At 47.9% G+C, this 23,483-nt stretch overlaps 2 protein-coding genes across 2 annotated transcripts; one reads left to right on the forward strand and one right to left on the reverse strand.

The window, feature by feature from the left end:
- Positions 1-104: 104 nt before the first annotated feature.
- On the forward strand, positions 105-11,559 carry METTL26 (methyltransferase like 26). Its single transcript, XM_063314856.1, has 6 exons — positions 105-562; positions 3,948-4,110; positions 6,011-6,070; positions 7,717-7,784; positions 8,935-9,013; positions 10,791-11,559. Exons 1-6 carry the CDS (start codon positions 363-365, stop codon positions 10,836-10,838), a joined length of 618 nt encoding a protein of 205 aa, XP_063170926.1. The 5' UTR covers positions 105-362; the 3' UTR covers positions 10,839-11,559.
- Positions 11,560-14,490: 2,931 nt separating this feature from the next.
- WFIKKN1 (WAP, follistatin/kazal, immunoglobulin, kunitz and netrin domain containing 1) lies at positions 14,491-23,252 on the reverse strand. The gene is made up of 2 exons (XM_063314884.1): positions 22,823-23,252; positions 14,491-16,505 (listed from the first exon to the last, which is right to left on the reverse strand). Exons 1-2 carry the CDS (start codon positions 23,054-23,056, stop codon positions 15,012-15,014), a joined length of 1,728 nt encoding a protein of 575 aa, XP_063170954.1. The 5' UTR covers positions 23,057-23,252; the 3' UTR covers positions 14,491-15,011.
- Positions 23,253-23,483: the final 231 nt, after the last annotated feature.

The raw sequence follows: 23,483 nt of genomic DNA on the forward strand, positions 1-23,483 counted from the left end.
GTCACGTGCCTTCCACACCGCCCCTCCCCCTCCCCCCCGCGGAGAAACTGGGCGGGTCCTCCCGCGCTGCCTTCTGGGAAATGTAGTCCTTCCTGCCTGGCGTCCTGCTCGTGCAGGAAAAGCACGCGGGGGCAGAGCCGCAGCTGGCGCTTTCTGGCCTTCGCCGTCCCGGGCTGGTGGCTGTCCTCGCCTCCTGCGCCCGATCCCTGCGGACGCAGCTCCCGGCGCGCGATCGGGGCGGGCGGTCGCCTGCTTGGCTTCGGCTCCCTCCCAACCGCGGGAGGGTCTCCCCGGCTGCGCCCGCAGCCAACCCGCCCCGCTTCTCCGGCTTGGCAGCCCGGCCGCCGCTCCGGAGCCGCGCCATGAGCCTTGACGTCGCGGCGGCGGCGGAGCGCAACAAGGAGCCCATCCTGGCCGTGCTGCGGCGCTACGTGGGCGCCCAGCCGCGCGTCCGGGTGCTGGAGGTGGCCTCGGGGACCGGCCAGCACGCGGCCCATTTCGCCCAAGCGCTGCCCAACGTGGAGTGGCAGCCGTCGGACGTGGATCCCCGAGCCCTGGAGAGGTGAGGCGGCGCCTGGGGGGTGCGGGCGATTCCCACCTCCGGTCCACCTGCCCTGGCATTGCAAGGGCAACCCAGGATGCTTAAATCGTTATCAGAATATTAATAGCAAATATGTAATAGGGAAATATATGTGCTTCTTTATTAATCCATGAAGCCAATGACAAGAGAATACCCTTTTGGGGGCGGGGGTATCATCATCATTTTTTTTTTTTAAGGTAACAAGCATTGTTTGAGTCTGGAGGCCAACGATTGCTTAGTTGCCTACATCGAGTATTGAGTATAAACTGATTTTCTTTCCCCATCCAAGGTCACAGACTCCCTGAAATCTTTTTTTCAGGGGAAGACCCCATCCTACCAGGACTCCTAACTCAGAGTTTTTCAACCTTGGCCCCTTTAAGACAGGTGGACTTCAACTCCCAGGATGCTGGCTGGGGAATTCTGGGAGTTGAAGTCCACCCCTCTTAAAGGGGCCATTGTTGAAAAACTGCTCTAACTATTCCCATTTTTTGGTCATCGAAATCCTTGCCTTCTAGGGTTATTCTTCCCCTCCCATTAACAGCAGCATGAAGACACGCCCTAACCCTTTTCAGAGGACACGTCTTCATGCCCCCAGCCTGCCAGGGGAGCAGTTTCAGTCACCAGCCGCTGTTTCCGTTTCAGATCTTACCACGGGAATGCGCCTTGATGCCCTGTTGGTGATGTTGGCTGAGGTGACCAGCTGGAATTTGTCCACTTTCCCTTGGCTGTTTTGCGCTGCTGAGGGCATGCCCTCTCCTTGCCATTCATCGGGCACCGCTTGCTGCCCCTTTTGGCTTGGGGTGTGGGATGGGCCAGGTATCTGGCGTCTGCACATTTCCTGGCCGAGCTTCAGAAAGGCATTATGCAGGCCCCTTCATCCACAAGGGTCTAGTGTTCTTCTAGAAAAGTATTAGATCTTTGTTTAAGCACGTGTTAGTGAACTTCCAGAAGATCAGTAACCTGGGTTTGGAAAACCTCTCTAGTCCTCCCTGCCTGGAAGGCCAACTGAAAATGTCTTGCTGATTTTATTCCCGGTGAGGGTGTTACAAGCGTTCTGCTTCTTTTGCCAACAAACGTGGCCGTTCTTTCTCCTATTTTTATTACTTTGGGAAGAGGGAGGTGCCCTTTTGCATGCCCCCCCCCTTTGCATACTCCGTTGGATGCTTCCCTCTGGGGCTGCTAGCCACTCACACTGCCCTTCCCTTGCAACTCTGTACTGATCCCAGATCCCAGTTGAGTAGCTGGGCTGAAATTGACAAGACTTCTGTTAGTTTCAGGAGATGGCTTACAAGCTCAGCTAAGAGGCACCAACCAGGTGGAAGGGTGCACCCCCAGGGTTCCTTGCAATCCTTCCACTGTGCCCATGACTTGTCACTTGGGCTGTTTCTGACCATGGGTCTACTGGTCTTCTGGAGGACGGCTAAATCAGTCTTCCCAGGCAGTGCAGCTGGGAAGGGTGGGGGCCCACCTCCCCTTGTTTATCTTGCCCTACTTTCTAGCTCTTGAGCAAGTGTATTTTTTTCCCTACATGAAATAGTTATGTCTAAGTTCATATAGCAGTAAGCTTGTTTTACTGAGACTGGAGCCCTGCAAATACGTCGGGACTGCACCTTCCAGAATTTCCAGCCACTATGGCATTCTGGGATTTGCAGTCCTCTTGCATCTGCAGGAAGCCCAATTGAAGACTCTGGGACTAAGCTAAGTTAAAGTCTCCTTCGAGTCAAGCTTAACAGCTGCCCAGTTTTCTTGGAAATGATTAGGAAGTGGCTTCTCCGGGCCTTCTTCCAGGATTAGTTTCAGCTCCTGGATCCAGCCAACAGCCCTGGTATTCCCCAATGATCTCCCACCCAAGTCCTAACCAGGTCTGATCCTGCTTAGCTTTTCAAGAACTGCCAAGGTCAAGAAACCTCTAGAAAACCTATTTCAAAACCCTTAAGGACCATAAAGATGAAAAAAGAGTTGCAAATGTCATTTGGTTGGACCTTGTCTGAGGCTCCTAATGGGGAGGGTGCTCACAGGATCACTGCACACCAACCTGTTATGTTTTAACCATTCAGCAATTCTTGGCATTCACTAGACCAGTGTTCCTCACCCTTGGCGGCTTCATGCTGTGTGGACTTCAACTCCCAGAATTGACAGACAGCCACAACTTGCTTCAGGAGAGAAATAACCCCTGTCCCAAATATTTGCTGCTTTCTTGGCCCTTTTCAAGGTTTTCCTGAACTTTCGTATGCCTTCCACACATTTTTCATGTCACACGGAACAAAGATTGCACTCCCCTGGATGCTGTGGGGAAAGGCATTTATTGCACCTCTGCTTGTTCTGAGATCAAGCATTGGGCCAAGAGGCTGTTTGCTTCCCTGATAACTGAGTGTCAAACCCCGCCCTGCAGGTCCCGGTCAACAAAGCCAGAATCAAGAATCGTACAGAATTCGATCAAGAGTTTCAGTGCAAGAACTGGGGCCAAGGAACAGAATCTTGGAAACTTCAGATGAACCTCCAGCTCTCTTTTATTAGCGAGTGTATCAAGGCCGAGTGTCTTTCAACACTTCTAGTCTCTTCTTCCCAGGTTTTCGGTACGTTGGACTGAGCTGCCGATGATGAGATAAGCTGCTAACTAACTCCTCTTCTGTTGAGTTCCTCCCGTTGATCTTTCAGCCTCCTCACAACCTCGCCCACCCCGTGAGGAATGTGTAGAGTGCCAAGATGTGAATATCTCTTTCAGGCTCTGAATATACCATTGCATTATTTCTGACCTGGTGCACAGCAGAATCTGGATGTGCAAAGTTATGAGATCAAGTTGCAGATGTTTGGGTTTTTTTGTTACTTAGGGAAGCCTTAGATGGTGACTATAATCTTGGGAGAGGCATTCAATGCCATGCTCCGTGAGATGGATGCCTCTTCCAATCTGATGTGTCTTCCATCATCTTCATGGTTGTCCTCTCCTTTTCAAGTTGACTCTCCTTTGGTGAATTTCCAAGAGGGGCCCTCTATTCCCTAAATGTGGAGCCAGGCAGATGGGGTCCACATTTAGGGAACAGAGGGGAAGGCAGATCCCGTCAAGGGAAAGGCAGATCCCATCATCTTTGAGATCACCACCATCTTGTGGCCAAGAAAACTACTTGGTAGCTTCATCAAATTACCAACAGTTGAGCTGGACTCAAAAGAAATATTCCGTAAGTATTGGTTTTAACCATCCTTTTCCTTCCTACTATATATTTATCCATCTTTCCCCTCATTATAGTTATTGAGTGCAATTCCTTGTTGGGCTTTTTTGGAAGAGAAGATTTCCAACCCAGAGTTTCCACTTGTGTCTTCTGCAACATGGTGGAACTGGCCAGCAGATTCTCCTCTCTCTCTTTTGCAGTATTTCGGCATTTATCAAAACATTCCACCTCTCAAATGTCAAACCACCCATCTACCTGGATTCATCCCAAGGCTGGGAGACCTGGGGAGGTTTTCTCCCAGACTCGTTGGATCTCATCGTCAACATCAACATGAGTCATATCTCAGAAATGAAGTGCACCGAGGTGAGGAGCCTTTTCTAGCAAGTCTTTTCCAAGTTTGCTCAACCATAAATCCCTTTTGGGGGAGATTTTCTCTCAGGACAGTCATGGGCTGGACTTCAGTTGGTTTTGCTTGGTGACTTCCAGATGAGGCTACTGGAGGGTTTTAACTCCAGCACCGAGGTACAGTCTAGAGAAGGCCAACTCAGATACTGATGGTCCTTTCAGTGATAACTCAGTCCCTTCAATGAAAACTTGGTCTTCAGAGCAGCCACCAAGGAAGACCGCCCCTGATGTCTGAAGCAAGAACTGTAACTGCTTCCTAGCCAAGAGAAGGTCTAGTGGTTAAGAGAAGACTTAGTGGTTAAGGCACAGGCTAGAAACCAGGAGACTGTGAGTTCTAGTCCCACCTTAGGCACAAAAGCTGGCTGGGTGACCTTGGGCCAGTCCCTCCCTCTCAGCCCAAGAGCCAATCAGGCGTGGTATGAGAGTTCTAGTCCCGCCTTGGGCACAAAAGCTGGCTGGGTGACCTTGGGCCAGTCCCTCCCTCTCAGCCCAAGAGCCAATCAGGTGTGGCAGGAGAGTTCTAGTCCCGCCTTAGGCAGAAAAGCCGACTGAGTGACCTTGGGCCAGTCACTCTCTCTCAGCCCAACCCACCTCACAGGGCTGTTGTTGTGGGGAAAATAGGAGGAGGAAGGAGTATTAGGTATGTTCCCCGCCTTGAGTTATTTATAAAAATAATAAAGGCAGGATAATGAATGAATGAATGAATGAATGAATGAATGAATGAATGTAGAATGGCAAAACTCAGGAATCTGGTAGGACTTTTTCTGACTAACAAATTCTATTAAAAGGCAGCAGCTTCCATAAGCTGTGATTCTCTTCATCAGATGCTTAGAAAAAGGTGCTACCAGAGCACTTTTTTGTCACTGTAGACTAATATGGCTTTCTTCTTATAATGTAGCATGCAGTGAAGCCTTGTTTTAACAAACTAATTGTAGGGAAATTTGGTGTTGTGGTTAAGGCATCAGGCTAGAAACCAGGAGATCATGAGTTCTAGTCCTGCCTTAGGTACAAAGCCGGCTGGGTGACCTTGGGCCAGTCACTCCCTCTCAGCCCTAGGAAGGAGGCAATGGCAAACCCCTGCCAAAAAATCTGAGGAAGAAAACTGCAGGGACTCGTCCAGGCAGTCACCAGGAGTAAAAAAAACTGACTCAAAGGTACGTGCACACACACACACATTATAGGGAAGTGTGTTTGTTATCTACAGATATGCATTAATATAGTAAATACATCATTGTGGCAATTTGCAACATTTGCCTTCTCACATAGTTATGCAAATGATGCAAATCACATCATTTGTGCCAATTTACTTCATTGGTATGACGGTGTCATTACTCAGTTTGTGTAGTGATGTCATTACCCCAGTGACATCAAAAGCTGCAGAAATGTGGTCGGTTGGCTGCAAAGTCCCTCGTATCAAGACCAGATTGGTCTCCAGCTGCCTCCATGGTGAACTGCTATGCAAGTTGCATGTGCCCCCAATTATGGCCTCTGAGCATGTGAAGGAAAACGTGCCTCTGCAGAGGTCATGCCTGTGAGCTTGCCACAGAGTACCTTTTCCCCTCTTCGTCGAGCAGTCGCATCGACCACGGGGAGGAGGCATTGCAAAACGTGTCTCATTGAGAAATGAACCCTTCTCACCAGCTCAGCCTTTTCGGCCTGGATAAGGTGGCAGGATGTTAGAACGAATGTTGTGGCTGTTCTGGGCAGACGCAGAAAGGCAGTTAAGCGCTAATGTTTTGCTTGTTGAACAGATGCCACGTTTACATCCTGATCCTTGTAGTCGTGCTTTGTAGACTGATGGCTTCTCCTTCTCCTCTCTCCCTCCTGGCTCCATGTCTCCTGGCTCCCATTTTTCCAGAGCTTGTTCCAGGGAGCTGGAAAACTACTCAGACCCAAAGCAGTGATGATCACCTACGGGGTAAGTGTCTGCTCAGGGAGGCAGTACGTTTTGTGATGCTTGTGAATGTGCAGAGACAGAATGGCTACTCCTGGTCCTCCCTGGGTCAATGCAGGGAGAGGTGACCTGGTTTTGGAGTTTGGCACTCACTCGCCATTGGCTATCCTGGCTAAAACTGGTGGGATTGGAACTTGAAAAACCTGGAAGACACCAATGCATAGCTGGGCTGGAGGTGATGGGCAGGTTTGGCCAACGAGTCAGGTACCCAGGCTGCCCACCAGATGCAGTCAAGGCCACGTGGATTGAATTTACCTTTAAATCCATTTAATGCAGCATATTTGACTCTTCTCCATGGGGTTGATTGTCACCTTGGCAGCCACCTTTGGAAGGGCTCTGTTGGGCTGCAGATTACCCAGTCTTGGCCCAGTTGTGGTCTTGCCCATGAAGAAGGATGTGCTTGGGTTCTCTACTGTTTTGGAAGTGACGCCTCCATCCGATGAAGCAGCTGCCCTCGGATCTGCCAAACAGCCAACGCTTTCTTTCATACTGTAGCAGTTTTCAGGTATCAGAGGTGGAAGTTTTGGGGTGATCAAAGCTGCTCCTCCGCCCTTTACAACAGTGGAACAAAGAAGGGCTGGGGTTGAGCTCAGTCAAATAGACACCACACTCAAACCAGATATCTTCCAACCTTGTGAATGGTTACCTCGTGGTGCCGGAGGAGCGTCCTGACCGTTGCTTGGGCTCACCATGATGTTTTATCTGGTCATTGATCAATATAAGTTGATTTGATTTATCTATACAGGTAGTTCTCGACTTATGACAGTGTTGGAAAAAATGACTTGTGGCTGGTCCTCACACTTATGACCGTCTCAGCGTCCCCACAGTCATGTGATCACGATTTGGGGCCTTGGCAACAGGTTTGCATTTATGACGTCACAGCGTCCTGTGGTCACATGATTGCCAATTTCGACCTTCCCTGCTGGCTTCTGCAAGCAAACTCAATGGGGAACTGCGTGATTCGCTTAACGACCACATGGTTCAGCTTGCCGCCCACAGTGATTTGCTTAACGACCACCACAAAAAGGTCATAAAATTGGGTCAGGTTCACTTAATGACAGCTTCACTTAGCAACTGAAATTCTGGTCCCAAGTGTGGTTGTTAAGCGAGGACTACCTGTAGGTGAATACAGGTGCATTGGAACTGAGCCTTTGTTGATTCCAGGCCCAGCCCAGGATGAAACCACTGAAAGGTCAGGGGAGAAGGGACATGGCCTGTTAAAGCTTAGAGGAAGTGAGGAAGCGTAACTGGAAGTGCATATACATTTCCTCAGCCAATCTCACAGTCTCGTCTACCTTGTAGGATCGTTAAAAGCAAAAAAATAGAAGGATGAGAATTCTGTTCCCAACCCTGTGCTTCTTAGAGGCCCACTGGGCTGAAGATGTAACCAGTAACAACAGCAGAAAATGTTGTTTTCCATGCCCTGAAGATTTAGAAAGTTCCAGACCCAGGAAAATTGGAAAGGGCTCCTTGTAACAAAATTAGCTTTCTGGCTTCTATTTTTTCGTTAGACTGTGGAGGGCATGGATGCTGTAATTCCCACTTTGCTGGAGGATGGATGACCTTACCTAACAAATTTGTTTTTGTTCTTTTGCCCCCGTTCTCAATAGCCCTACGCGGTGAATGGCTGCATCACACCACAGAGCAACGTTGATTTTGATCACAGGTTAAGGCAGTGGTGAGCAACGCAGAGCTTGACCATGGTGGGTGGGTGGGGGGGGGCAGTATAAGTGGAGTTGTGTGTGTCTCAAAAAAGTCAAGATGGTGCTGAAACCATGCAGTTGGCCCTTTTTTATGTGCATTGGGACACCCTAAAAAGGGGCAGAGCTTCAGTCACACAGTTGTGGCCATCGTCTTGACTTTGTTGATAGCCTGGCTGTGGATCACCTCCCTGGAAGAGGGGTGGGAATGAATTCGCCATCCCGTTCTTCTTCTAGAGGTAAGGATGGACGTTGGGGGTCTCCAGGAGACAAACTGTTCCCATTTCTATATTTAATACCCATCCCCCCCAAAATGGCTGAACATCAGGCCACTCAAATTTGGCAGCAAAATGACCACATTTTGGCATTGCCATTTCCAGGTATTTGGCAAGAAATTGAAGGGCTTTTCTCAGTGGAAATGGAAAACCAACAAGGGAAAAAGTTGTTTTGTTGAAAATAAGTCATTTTACTGCCTGATTTCAATAGCACCATCCCAGAGTGCTGTGGGGTGGGCACAGGGGGAACCGTGGCATGTCAATGGCCAGTATGTGGGAAAGACCAAAGAGATGCTGCCAAGGAAACGGTCAGATAAGAGATGGCTTAGCCCGCAGCTGGATAGTGGGCGGGGCAAGTGGCTCAGAAGGGGCCCTCCCTAGTTTCTCGGCCTGTAAAGGAGACATGGGGTGGAGACTGTACTTTCAGACTTGCAAGATTCTGTCCATGTAGCTTTACAATAAAGTAGAATTAGCTCATCTGGTCGTGTTTCCTGTCTGGTCTACGTGGTAAGGCTGACATCCATCTTGCAAGTCCGAAAGTACAATTCTCCCCCTCCCATCTCCTTTACAGCCCGAGAAACTAGGGAGGGTCCCTCCTGAGCCTCTTGCCCCACCTACTATCCAGCTGCGGGCTATGCTGCCTCTTATCTGACCATTTCCTAGGCAGCATCTCTGCCCCCTCTCCCAAGGTCTTTCCCACATGCCATTACACCAGTCCTCATATAGTCTCTTGAGAGTTCTTTATATTGCACCTTCCCTCCAGAAGCAATTCTTTTTGAGGTTTCCGAATTATTCTTTTAACAAAGGGCTAATGATCTTCCTTCCTCCCTTCTTTGCTCTCTCCCACTACCAGCAATCCAACTTGGGGGCTCCGGGACACTGCGGTCCTGCAACAGCTTGCTGAGGCCAATGGGATGCAGTTGGAAAAAATGGTAGGCTGAACTGGGAAAGGTCGCAAGCTTGACTCAGCACGTAACCAGGCCAAGGCAAAGCTCAGTGTTAGCCCCGCATTCAAAGCTCGGTTACTCATAACCTTGGTTCTGCTTTGACGGCTTAATCCGTTGTCCAAGCACCAAATATGGCTGAATTTCCCGACAAGGTTCAGGGCATTGTGTGAGCAAAGGCTTCTACTGCCTGATACATTAATTTAATGTCTTTCTAAAAAGAAAGCAAGAAGACTTCTTCCTCCCCACTCAAGGCAGGGAATAACACAAAACTCAGATCCTGGCCATCTTCAAGGCTCGGCAAAATAGTGTCCACGTGGTGGGGTGTGGGGTGTAAAAATCTGCAAGATTATAGGTGCAGCATCACTATCTTGCAGTTTTTGAGACACACACATACCCCCGTGGAGCCCAGACTCAGCTCCAGCCACTTTGCTTCCCTTCTCACCCACCCACCCCCTCCAAAACGTCCCCCAAATTGTCCATTCCGTTTTGTTTGCTACGGAAAAAGGAACAGTTTTAGCTTTAGCTGGAGTTTTATGGTTTAATTTTAGCTTGAATTTTACAGTCTTAGTTTTTGCTTTACAGGTTGTTTAAGTTTTACAGTTTTAGTCTTAGTCTTATAGTTTTAGTCCTAGCTTGAGTTTTACAGTTTTAGTTTTAGTTTTACAGTCTTAGTCTTATTTTATACTTTTAGTCCTAGCTTGAGTTTTACCATTTTTGTTTTAGTTTTAGTTTTACAGTCTTAGTCTTATTTTATAGTTTTAGTCCTAGCTTTAGTTTTACCATTTTTGTTTTAGTTTTAGTTTTACAGTCTTAGTCTTATTTTATAGTTTTAGTCCTAGCTTTAGTTTTACCATTTTTGTTTTAGTTTTAGTTTTACAGTCTTAGTCTTAGTCTTAGTTTTACAGTTATAGTTTTAGTCCTAGCTTGAGTTTTACAGTTTTTTTTAGTTTTAGTTTTACAGTCTTAGTCTTAGTCTTAGTTTTACAGTTATAGTTTTAGTCCTAGCTTGAATTTTACAGTTTTAGTTTTACAGTCTTAGTCTTAGTTTTATAGTTTTAGTCCTAGCTTTAGTTTTACCATTTTTGTTTTAGTTTTAGTTTTACAGTCTTAGTCTTAGTTTTATAGTTTTAGTCCTAGCTTTAGTTTTACCATTTTTGTTTTAGTTTTAGTTTTACAGTCTTAGTCTTATTTTATACTTTTAGTCCTAGCTTTAGTTTTACCATTTTTGTTTTAGTTTTAGTTTTACAGTCTTAGTCTTAGTTTTATAGGTATAGTTTTAGTCCTAGCTTGAGTTCTACAGATTTAGTTTTAGTTTTACAGTTTTAGTTTTAATCTGGGCAGAGGCATCCGCAGGGGGGTATCCAAAAGTCAAGATGGCAGCCGTGACCATGTGATTGAATGCTGCTGCCCCTTGACAACCATTTTTCTGGTCACCACCTGCAGACATCCCTGCCCGAGTGACACCCTGTGCAGCCAAAGTTCCAGCCGTGATTTTGCAGGGCATGGCAACAGATGCACTCCCTACAGTTTGTCATTTTGAGTTAACTTTCACCTAAATATAAAAAAACTGGGTCCTCTCCCATATCCTGGCCAATCCTTCCCAGCTAGAGTCTTTGGAACCCAGCTCCTTCTGCTGATCTCTTAAGGTCTCCTTGTGCATCCTGGTCCCCCGGACCGATGGGCCCCAGAAAAGGGGTGCTATTGCAGCCTGGCATCTTTGCTGTCTCATTGCCCAGAATAACCGCAGAGCTTCTGCTTCCAGGTTGACATGCCTGCGAACAACAAGTGCCTTATCTTCCGCAAACACTAAGCCGCCGCGCTGCCGTCTCCCCGAGGGACCCGGATGGACCACTTCAGGATGCTGCGGAGGTCTCTTCCTTCTGCAGTACTTCTTCTGTTTCTGTCAGGCTGAGCTCTGCTTTTCTCAAGTTCCTGGGGAGGTCCTTGTGGGCTGATGGGACCAGGTGCCATGGTTAATTCATAGCTGGGGAAGAAAACTTTCTGGAAGAACAGCGGTCCAGCAGAGATGCTTGATGACGTTGCTCCTCACCATTTCTGGTGTAGAGATAGGATGCTTTATGCCTCTTTGGTGTTTGGGGACTAGATGCTTGCATTCCTGGACACATGAGACTCAAGATGCAGGGATGACTGTGGCTCACGCCATGCCTTGACCAGGAAGGTCATTCAGCTCTCTGCTTTGGACGTAATGCTTCAAACTCAGCTTTTGCTTCTGGGTTGTCCCCATCACATAACAAATTGTCACCTGTCTGTTTAGATGCACCCTTCAGCCTTAGAAACAGGGTGTGTTCCCAGGGCACACTCAACAAGAAAGCTCAGTTAACAAGCACATCGCCCCAGGTCACCCCCTGCCTGCCAGCTGCTCTCTCACCAAGCATGGTGGTTTGGTGGTCCTCCCTAATAATCACTGCTTGGTGGATCCAGGAAGCCACACATGTAACCAAGGTTTGGTACAGGTTTGACATCCTGGTTTTGGGATGCCTTAAATGTCTGCTAGGGACGCGGTGGCGCTGCGGGTTAAACCGCTGAGCTGTCGATCGGAAGGTCGGCGGTTCGAAACCGCGCGGCGGGGTGAGCTCCCGTTGCTCGTCCCAGCTCCTGCTCACCTAGCAGTTCGAAAACATGGAAATGTGAGTAGATCAATAGGTACCGCTTCGGCGGGAAGGTAACGGCGTTCCGAGTCGTCATGCTGGCCACATGACCCGGAAGTGTTTACGGACAACGCCGGCTCCAAGGCTTAGAAACGGAGATGAGCACCGCCCCCTAGAGTCGGATTCGACTGGACTTTACGTCGAGGGAAACCTTTACCTTTACCTTTACCTAAATGCTGCTTTTGGTTTGGACAACATGGCAAACAACAAAGCTTGGTTAATACACGAGTGCTGGGGTTGTGAGGTGGAACCAGCAAGCTTTGCTGGTTATTTTGTGGTTGCAGCTTTCAAGGAGGGTTATGAGTTGCAGCTTCGGGTGTGACAATTTCGGAATAATGCTTTAAGAAGTCAGGGAAGGCACCGTTACTCTTTTCCCCCTAAATTACTAAAACCGTTGACATTTAGCCAAGTGGGAGGGGAGATGAAACGCTTGTAAACTCCACCCTTCAGTCCGAAGTATTTTTGAAATTTTGGCAGGGTCTTTTTTTCCCCCCACTTCTTCCTTACCTGCAAAGATGACTACCTGTACTACATCAGGCCAAGCCTTAGTCACCTACAGAGCTGGTTAACTACAATATTTCATGCCATGGGGTTCTATCTAAAACAATGCCCTCCTCTGTTACCTTTCAGGAGATATGGAAGGCAAGATCCCCCATGCTTAGTCTTATGACTATGAGCCTCATGTTGAATCAGCACATGGTGCATTAGAATGTATCACATGATCTAAAGTTCCTTTAACTGCAACATCCGGGCTGCAGGTTTGACTGTCTGGATGTTTGAATCTCGTTCACATTAAAATCTCCCTTCCTGTAGAACACCACCATGAAAGAAAGTGCTGATATTGTCCAGCTCTCTCTCCAGATGTGCTGGATTGCAATTTATCCCCAGGTCTTGTCTTGTGATCCGGTAGATCTGGATGGCTGTCTTAAAAAGTTCCTAACCCAGTTTTCTGCAGGAACAATGGTGAGGTGCACCCAGTCAGGTAGCTTCGCGTTCAAAACATTTTTGCTTAGATAGCTAACCTGCTTCTGTTTATAGCAGTGTTTCTCAACCTTGGCCCCTTGAAGATGTGTGGACTTCAATTCCCAGAATTCCTGTGCTGGCTGGGAAATTCTGGGAGTTGAAGTCCACACATCTTCAAGGGGCCAAGATTGAGAAACACTGGTTTATAGTTTACAACCCAGAGCTGTTCATATGTCACTAGGCAAATCAGAGCTATCCTTAAGGCTGACAACTGATTTTTTTAAAAATTCTTTTTCCTTGCACCCTCCCTTCAAATGTTTTTTTTCTTTTTTAAAAAAGTGCAAAACTGTTTAAGAAGGAAATTATGCCTCTCTCTATGTGCATGGGGGAGAACTGAATCCCTGTCTCTCTTATTGGTATGTAAGGTAATGGCTCCCTCTAGTGGTGATGTGTAGTGTATCAATGCTGCTTTAATTCATATTTGAACGATGCGCTATGGTCAAAGAAGTACCTTGGCTAAGAATCAAGGTAGCTGTAGCTTGTATAGTCTGTGTTGTATTTAGGTCCAAATAAATATAAATGTTTGGGCATTACTGCATGAATATCAATTGGTTTGTACTTAGCTTACTATCCAAGGTGGAGCTGTGGCAAGGGTAAATTTGATAGTGTCTCAGCAGGGGGCAGTACTAGATCAAACTTGTCTGGGCTCAGAAGCTAAGCAGGGTCAGTCCTGGCTACAACTTGGATGGGGTCCTCCCGAGAACCCCAGGGCTGTAAACTAGAATGGAAAACCAGTAAAACAGCCTGGAAATTTGCAGGGGATGGGGAGAGACCCTTTTCTGTGCAATTTCCAAAAAAAAGCAACATGAAAGTTACCAGGAGCTGAGTTCAGCTAGTAGACTTTACCTATAAACCTGATAATACTTGCAATGTATAATCTGGGAAGGGGCAATTAATTCCTTCAAAAGTTTGTCTTTGGAACCTTGGTATAAGTTGCAGTACACCTGTGGGTTTGCTTATACCTATCAAAAAGAATCCCGTTTTGATTATCCAGAGACATGTACATAGAACTTTTAGATCTGGGCTGAAAACAATCCAGATCTGGTTAGATGGCAGCAAAGAGCTAGAATGTCCTGTATCTCTATCACCACCTACTGGTCATCTAGATTTTTGCAGCCCAGATCCGGTAGTTCTAACTTAATTGATACCATTTTCAGTTAATGTGAAAGTTTTGACCCTGCATGCACCTTCTGGATTGGTTCCATAAACCATATCTCAGGTTATATGATATATAAACATGTATAACCTTTAGCAGGACCTTTGCTTCAATGGTATAATCAAAGAAACCAGGAAACGTCCAACGTAGAGTTTCACATTTACTCTGAACCCAGGAGTTATTGAAATCAAGCCTGGGCATTAGAAATTGGTTCGACCTCCGACCTTGTTCTAAAGTTGTAGCAAAGGCTTCCTAAATTTGGATGAAATAGGAAACTATGTTAAACCATGTGGGGCTTGTTTGAAAAGGGCTGCAAGCATAAATCAGTATTAAGCCAACTTGTGATCTTTCAAACACGGCCTTTGTATTTTTCATAGTAGCTGCCCTTCATTTCTTAAGTAAATCATTTTTGGCAAATGCGAACCTGGCTTTCTTCTTTGCCTTCACAGGATAGGAAGCTAGTCCTCAAGAACAATGATATTTGATAAAAACGAATTTGCCATCAAAACAGGCCTATTGCCCTATTGGGCTGCACTGTAACTGGAAAAGAAATATTGTTTGTTGGTTTAATTATTCTTAATTTCACATCGGTTGGAGCAACTGAAGAGGGTGTAGAGCAGTGGGATGTTACGGTTGCAGATAAATTACAGCTCACACAAAATCAGACAGTAGATAATTACAAGCATAGCCAGCATCATCATAAACTTCTGATCGTAACAGAAAAATATTTAAGAATGAAAGGCTGGCCCATAGAGCTGGCCTGGGGTGAAGATGGGAAATGTGGTCTTCCCTTCACGGGCTATATTCACCCAGCACACTAAACCAGGTCACTGACAAGCCTAGTAGCTGCATTCAGTACAAGTTGAGCTGGGTTAGTTGCTTTGTGTTGTGTGAACCCAACCTGTTTGCTTAGTTTGTAGATCAAGATATTATGTAAACTCAGAAAATGGGTTATTTCAGTAACCACGTTAAGCATGTTGTGTGAACGCAGCCACTCAGTGTGGATTGAAAGGGGCAGCTGCTGTGCCCTGTCCATCTTCCCACTCAGGCCTTTGCTTCTATGACAATATAAGGATGGTTGTGTCTTCAGGAAGGGGCCTTTTTGTCTGTCTCCGTTCCCTCCCCAGAGCCCACGCTAGTCCTGAAACCGGTTGAGCAACTCACAGGTCTTCTTCTCAAGCAGCTCGTAGATTTTCTTGACCCGCTTGTCATTGGCAGTCCGGACATAGCTGTTAGGGTCAAGGACAGCCATGCCGTCATGGACTTCACCCATGATGATGAGGGGTCCATCCTCTGTGGTCATGTTGGGACAGGGACAGTTCCAGTCCATGTCCGTCAAGGTGACTTCCAGATATTTGATGTTGAAGAACTTGAGGCCCATCTTCTCATCTTTGAGAACGTCGTCCAGTGCAAAACGGGCAATCCCAGAGTCCTGGTCCTCAATGATCTCCATCAGTCGCCCCACGATGGCAAAATCACTGCGGCAGAGGCTCAACACCATCTTACTTTTCAGACGGCAGGCTTTGCAGAGCGAGGTCTTGGGGAAGGGGCAGAGGTCCTCACAGCTCTCCTTGCTGTCGAAGTTGTTCTCGTTGCCCTCGCAGCCACCATAGATAAAGGAATGGCACTGCTTCATCAGGTGATTGTAGGCCCAGCGAGGTTCCCAGTGCTTACAGGGCCCTTGCACCATGGGAAGGGCACACAGGTTGGCCATGTGACTGACGCAGGCCAGTTGGCACTCTTCGTATGTGTCAAAGTGGTTCTGGTTTGCCCCACAGCCGCCATAACGGAAAGTAACACAGGAGCCTTTCTTGGAGTCAAAATGCCAGCGGGTTTGGTGGGTCTCACAGTCCTGTTTATCAGGCTCCTTCAGGCACTCGCTGAGTGGGAACTGCTGCGTGCTGGAAACTCTCGGCTCCCCTCTGGAGTGCTCCCTCTTGATGACTGAGAGTGGGAAGTCCGCCCGCAGGAGACCCGCAGCATTTCTGGCCGTACAAGTGTAGATCCCAGCATCTTCTGGCTGGGCATTGTAGATGACCAGCTGGCCGATGTTGGTTACCACCATGTTGCCGTACATCTGGTCAGGCCGCATGATGAAGTTCTCCTGGTGGTCACTCTGCTTCTCCCAGGTGATGTCGGGACGGGGCCGCCCGCTTACATCGCAGTGGAAGCTCACGGTGCCACCCACATGGACCAGCTGGTGGAAAGGATTGTTGTAGAGAGCCGGTGGGATCGGCAGCTCGGGAGATGCACCAGGGGTGGGGTGAGTTGTGGTCTCCACTGGCACCGGGCTGGTATTGGGCCAGGTGAAGATGTACTTGCAAGGCACCACGGCCAGACTGATGCCCCGGATGCAGGCCTCGGCATCCATGTAGCACTTGTTATAGTAGGTGAGTCCGTCCGAGGCACAGGTGAAGCTGGGTTCCTTCTCGCACCTGTCCTTGCACTTACAGACACGCTGCCCATCCCAAATATCGCAGTCTGAGCCCTGCTGGGTGCAGACAAAGCTCTCGCAGGTGGCTCCCTGCGCCTGTTCCGACGAAGAGAGGCTCCCGTCAGCGTAACGCGCAGCCACGCAGCTCCGCAGACCACAGACGTTGGTGCAGCATTTCTCAAAGCCTTCACAGTCCTGTTGAGGAAACAACAATGGGGTGTTCAGATGCAAGTGCACTTCTTCCTGGGATGTTTATTGTGCGGATAGAACACGCCTTGTCCCAAGTCAGACAAGAGTCCACCTGTTGCCATGATTGGGTAGGCACATTGTGCTGGTCCATGTGTTTAACCACAGCTTGTTGAATAAGCTAAGAACAGGCTAGGTTTACAGGATGTCTTATGCCACTTTGCACAGCATCCAGACTGCTTCAGACAACACAGTGAACAGCAGCTGTTTTTGACTTAGCATATGGTGCGAACCCAGCCATTAACTAGCTTCACCCATTGCTCTAAATCATGGTTCCCGTACCTGTGTCTTGCTGAATGTTTTGCCATTGGCTGGGTTCATATTTCACAGCCTTAAATAATGATGTTCAACCACATCAGCTGGATGTGACCACACAGCCACAGGCAGGCAACAAGCATTCTGGCTCAGTGCAAGGTGCATTCTAGCCCTGCCTTAGGCACAAAGGCAGTTGGGTGACTTTGGGCCGATTACTCTCAGCCCCAGAAGAAAGGAAGGGCGAACCACCTCTGAAAATGTTGCAAGAAACCTGCAGAGCAGCCTTTCTCCACCTTTTGACCCTGGAGGAACCCTTGAAATAGTTTCCAGGCCTCGGGGAAGAAACCCCTGCACATTCAGGCTCAAATAGAGGCCAAAATTATGATATTCGTTTCATGGGTAGGCCTGTATAGATGCATTCACAGTCTTAAACTAAGCATAAAAAATGAACTTACTTCTTTAATGTGAAATTGCCTGAGTTTGAAATAATGTTTTAAATAAATTGTGATCTCCCAGGGAACCCCTAGTGACCTCTCACAGAACCCAAGGGTGCCACGGAACCCTGGTTGAGAAACCCTGGTTGAGAAACCCTGCTGCAGAGACTTGCCAGCAGTCTAGAGTGACTTAAACACAAAACAAGAACAACCCCCAAAATGGTAGCCCTGGTATATGCCTCTTCCAAGATTGTGTTGCCATTCGCATATTCTGCCAAGTCATAGTATGGCTTGATTTTTTTTTTTTTTGGCTTGAGATGTTGTGGAAGCTCAACCATGTCTGTCATAAACCATTAACCCAGCCTGCATTTAAAGAGGAGGTCAGATAACTGGCCCAGACAATGAAAAGCTACCACAAAGTCCTTCCATAACTCCAATCCCTCCCCTGTGACCTTCTTCCAGCACACCCTTCTGGCTCTCTAATGGCCCATCCTTGGCTCTGGGTTGCCAAGCCTGTCCTGTGTTCATACTGGGTTGAGGTGGTAGAACTCCATTTCACATGGTTTGTTTGCTTGATGGGCCAACATGGGCTGATCTCAAGCAACACACCCATCCCTCATCAAATAAACCATATTACGACCCTGAGCTATTGAAAGAACCCAACCTGTATTAGAAGACAAATGGCATTTCCAATCCCAATTTACACTAAAAAGCACAAAATCCACAAAAGAAGCCTACATGGTAGATTAGTGCTGTGATGTGTGAAACCAGCTGGCAACACACCCACCCACCAGAAAAATAACGGCCAAATTGGCAAACCATTCTTTTTCACTTGCACGCAAGTGGCACCACCCCATCAATCATGACTGATTTTGGAAAAGGTAAGTGGCCCTGGTTGATATTTACTTATCTAAGAAGTTTATATGGCCCCCCAACTTGGATAGGACACCATCAGGTCATTCCATGACAATGACTAACCACTTCCATATGGCCAAGAAAATGACATGGACCCAGCAAGAGTCAACGGAGTACTTAATTAAGTAGAAGATTCCTTCAAAAATTGTACATCTTGCATCTCATGCCCATGCAAGCTAGATCTGCACATTCACAGGGCTGGAGTGTGGTGGTGGTTTCCTGCAAAGCTGCCTGTGCAGAATTTCTGGCATGACCTAGGAAAGAGCTGAAGAAACAGGCCAAAGCAAAGCTCCCCAAACACAGAAGCTCTGCCTGGATTCTGCTTCTTTGTTAGGATCCGGCTACATCAAATGCAACAAGAAAAAAGGCAGCTTACCCACATGCACCTTGGAGAACAACAGCGTCATTAGCGAAGGTAATCACTTATTTAACAAACAAAATAAAATCAAGGTTATGACTCTGCTTTTAAGATTGTTTCATCATCTTGCAAGCCTCCCACATTAATGGAGTTAACAGAAGGAGGGATATTCCCTTGCCGTTGTGTCTTGTCTCTCAGCTGAAGAGTCAGCCATGATCCGGATTTGCAGGGAAGTGCCAGCAGTTGATGCCATTCAGAAAACAAATGTGCAATTTTAGTCTCGATCACTGTTCCTCGAGCTTGGCAGCTTTAAGCTGTGTGGACTTCAACTCCCAGAATTCCCCAGCCAGCCATGCTGGCTGGGGAATTCTGGGAGTTGAAGTCCACACAGCTTAAAGCTGCCAAGCTCGAGGAACAGTGATCTAGATGGCGTCAAAGTACAAGGGAATGAGATGTTCCTTGAGTTCCTCAGCCTGGCTGTGGTGGTTTCTGACTCTCTACTTTCAGATGGAATTGCAACAGATAGAACAAACAACACACACACGTACCATACACCAAGCTGGGTACAGACCAACCCATTATTCTAGATGGGTTGACACAAATTATAATGGGATTTCAGCATGGTATCTTCTGCAAACGTGGGCACTATCATTTGTTAAGTGTAGTTTATGGCTTGGTGTGCTGTCCATGCTCAGCCAGTTGAGTGTTGCTTGAGAAATCATGATTTAACAAGCCATGGCTTAGTGTGTCATGCAAATGCAGGCTCTTTCTTTAAGTTCCCTTGCCTCATGTGGAAGGGGGATAACAAGGAAGAACATATTCAACCTCCACCTTTTCCCATCCCTGTCTCTACTGTTGTTCGTAACAAAGTGAGACTGGCGGTTGGGGGATAACAGTCATTCAGACTGGGGGCAAGAACTGGCACGGCACAAATCAGGATGAAGACAGACTTCTGGCAGATTAAAAAAATAAAAGTCCATTTCAAGTCAAGCTCGACTCCGGTGATTAAAGAGATACAGCCAGGTAATTTTCATGGTGGCGATCCAGAAGTGGCTTCCTATTGCCTTCTTCCAGGATGTGATTTCACTTTCCCAGCCTAGCCTACAATCCAGGCAAGGATTTTCTGGTGGCCTCCCATCCCAGGCTTGACTCTGCTGAGGTCCCACTTCCATCTCAAAGCTACGGATGTCTCCCAGGACATTGCAGGGAGATATGGCAGTAGAGCCTCAGTTTCCCAAGGATGTTTTTGCTCCATCTGTGGGTAGCAAAAGGAACAACAAAGCTCTCAACTATGGGCTGAGAATGGTCCTAAATGGGGCTTCATTCTCCATCTAGGAAGCAAGTTCTCCTAAAGAGCCTTCCTTAAGCTCCAGATGTGCAGATGTCAACTCGCAGAATTCCCTAGCATGCAGGGCCATTGTTAAACATTCTGGGAGTTGAAGTCCTGACATTTAGGGTGAGGGCTAGGTAGGAGAAAGATGGTGTAAAACTACTAGTGTGACACATCAAGAGAAAATACTGCTTTGCAGAAAGTTCTCCCAGTTCATGCTAGATGGGCACAAAAATCTCTCTCAGGGTTCCTGGATGAGAACAAAATGGTACAATTATTGTGCAAGGGTGACTGTCTAAAACATTTCCTACATTTGTTCACTTCTGGGGAACACGAGAGAATGAGAAAAAAGGTAGGAGTGATGGTGGATTTAGAGTTCTCCAGGACAAGGGATCCCTCAAGAAAACCTGATCAAAATATGGGATTGGATTGAGCAAATATTTGGGTGGTGGGAATTGGGGGGAGGGAGACTGTGAATTAAAGCCAAAGGACAGGATCTAACCATCATTTACACCTCCCAGAACCCATGGAAAGGTATAGAATTAACTTGCTGTGTGGTTGCTCCAACATCTAAAACATGGGAAGAGCATCTTCCATTTAAACGCCCACCCAATCATGAAATTGAGCAGGAAGCTTTGAGGATCAGACGCTGCCTCTCAGGGTCATTGTGAGGATTTGTGAGGCTTTCCTAGGAAAGCTGTACCTCCCTGGAATTCCTTGAAGTAAAGGCAGAATAAAAATATGACTAAATAAATACAGCATTAGACAACACAGTCATGGCAGTGGTAATAATAATGAAGTTGATCTCTCTCTTTGAATTTATGCCAACAAAGCTGGGGACCTTATGATGGACCCTGGAGCGAATGCGCAATGTTTCTCCTGCAATTGGCTTCTCTTTCTTTTCTTTCTTTATTCGTCATAGAACCTGAATTTCCACTCAGGCAAAAACTTAAGAATAATCCAGGGACAGAATACAGGATGAAAAGTATTTTTAAAACATCAATGAAAATCCATGCTAAAAAAAAAAATCCGTGCTTAATAAATACTGCAGGAGCCAAACAAATCAGGAATTTGCTGAGAAACTGGCCAGAGGATTCCCAGCTTTGCTTCTGGTCTTGCAAAGACACTGCAGGGAAGAAACAATGGCCAGGACCTAAATGTTTTAGGGCATATGTGAGAAGCGGGCAACCAGTAGCCACCACCAAGCCATCCTGGGGAGTGTTAGATGGTGCCGCAGCAGCTGATAAATGAGTTTCTTTCTCTGCTGGAATCCTTTGCTTATCCTGGGCTGTGTGCACTCCTGCAGAGAAACACCTGTGCCAGCCCCAGGTGGTAAACCGTGCCAACCGCATGTTCACAGCTGTAACCCTGGGTCAGAGACACCAACTCTGTGAAACCATCATTTAGTCCTCAAAGCAGCAAAACACCTCTTTCCCAGAGGCAAACGGGACCAGCAAAGGAAAACACCTTGCATTAGGAAATGAAGGGGAAACTGAGGCTGGGGCAGAGGAAGGAATTCTGTTCCAAAATATAAAATGATGCATTTGAAGGGGTAGTGGTCTGCTCCGGTACCCATTGCACGGAATGCCAACTGATGAGGTTCCAAGGAAAGCGATGGCAATTTTAAAAAATTAAGAGGGGAGGAAGGCTTGTTTGCAGGCAATGCTATCAAACTTCCACCAGGAAGTTTGTGGAAGGTCTAGGCAGTGCTGGATCTTCCACAAGCAAATGCTAGATCTTCTATAGGCAAAGCCCCAGCCCAGCGTACCACCATGAGCCCTCCTCTTACTCAATACACCACCGATGAAGATGCCAATCTTCCTCTTGAGCAGCTGCTGCTCATGACAAGGAGCCACCTCACCTCGTGTGCACAAGCAAGGACACGCGCGCGTTTGTTCTTCCTTCACACCCCCAAATCCAACCACCTAAAGGCCCTTCAAACGGCTTTGCGCCAGAATTTTCTTTTCCTGCAAAGTGGGGGGGGGGTATCATCCCACCCAGCCACCCCTGCAGTTACGCTGTGGTTTGTACGCTTTCTCCAGCTTGCTTGAATCAGCAGCTTTAGGGTTGTGAGCGAAAGCCCCAGGGCTGTGGAAGGAAAGAGGACCTCTCCTCCGAGTTGGCGCCTGGTGACCCCACAGCCACCTCTGTTGGAAAACCTCTGGAAGTGGCTTGTCGCTGCCTCCTTCTAAATCTTCTTCCCACTTCCCTACAGCTCACACCTAGCTGGGCAGGTTCGGAAACCGGGCAGCGTTTAACAGCCAAAACAAAAATCCCCCCTTTTCTTTAAGCGTAAGTGCACGTCTTTGGATGCTCAAGAAAAGTGCGGCGACCAAGTACTTCTAACAATGCCGGTGAGGAAGCCTGTCTCTGATTTAAGGTTCTACTGACTTAAATGAAGGCTGCTGACCAGACACACACTGGGCTGATTCACACAGGGATGCAGAATATTTCCACGAATGGCTAATAGGAGGATCCAGAATGACCTTGCTAAACCCCTTGATTTAAGAGGAGGGTGTGGGAACTCTTTGGAGGAGCCTCACGGGCAGGAGATCCCATTCCTCTGGGCATGCTCAAAGCCCTTGTCTTTTGTCACCAAGGGACAGCGAGACGGAACAAACAGTTCCATGGAACAACAGTAGGCAATTGGGGGGGATCCTCCCAGGATCTCCTCGAATCGCCTTCCTGGGAACTGTTAATGATCTTTCGAACTAGAGAAGTCCAAGGCTCGGCTGTCCACCTGAGGCATGCCAAGCAACTTAAAGCACCCAAAGAGGTCCAACTTCGGGTGTGGGGGGGGAATCTTTTCACCAGCTGGGTGGGAAGCTGCCCTGCTCACCCACCCCACCCTCCATCTTTACCCCCCTGCCCTGTTTTATTCCCTGTCCTTTTCCCAGAGAAAGGCCCGGCTCTTCTGCTCCATCCAGGCTGAAGATGCACAGGGGTGGCAGCAGCCCCCGGTGCCAAGTCTCACCTGGTCGGCTTGACACTCTCGCTCGCAGGTGCTCTGAGCATCCACCCAGAGGTTGGGGTTCAGCTGGTTGGGACACATCCCCAAGTGGTTCGTTCTGATTGGCTGGAGGCTGGCCCCTTCTGCCAGGACGGAGAGCAGAGAGAGGACAAGTGAGGCCAGCATGGGGTCCAGAAGCAGCCCAGATCTTCCAAGCCTTCTCGGTCGCTTCCCTGTACAAGGAGCCCAGAACGGCATCCGGCTGAGGCAGGCTCCTGTAACCTATTGGCTGTCTCTCCCTCACCCCAGCCAGGAACAGTCTTCCACTCTGCCCTGTGTGACAGACAAAACAATCACATTTGCAAAGAGAGGAAGGGGGGAGGAGAGGGAGGGAGGGAGGGAGAGAGAGAGGAGGTAGCCGTCTAGCGGAGGAGGAACCCGAATCAAAAGTGCTTCTTTCTTCCCCCTGGAGAATTTTCTCATCTTCTCAGCATCCTTCAGGTCTAGCGTCCATGCCAGCCAGTGCCCCAAAGCTCACCAGGCCTTCCCCAAATCAGCATCCTGAACCCAGGGCGTTCGAGACGAAAGAGGGCCACCCTGCAGAAGACCTGCCTCCCTGCCGGATGCTCAGCCTCCAACTTCAGCCACCCAGTCGTGGTTCCTTTGTCTTCCTCCCTCTCTCAAC

This window comes from Candoia aspera, chromosome 14 (assembly GCF_035149785.1).
Source record: "Candoia aspera isolate rCanAsp1 chromosome 14, rCanAsp1.hap2, whole genome shotgun sequence".
In the NCBI taxonomy this organism is placed as follows: Eukaryota; Metazoa; Chordata; class Lepidosauria; order Squamata; family Boidae; genus Candoia; species Candoia aspera.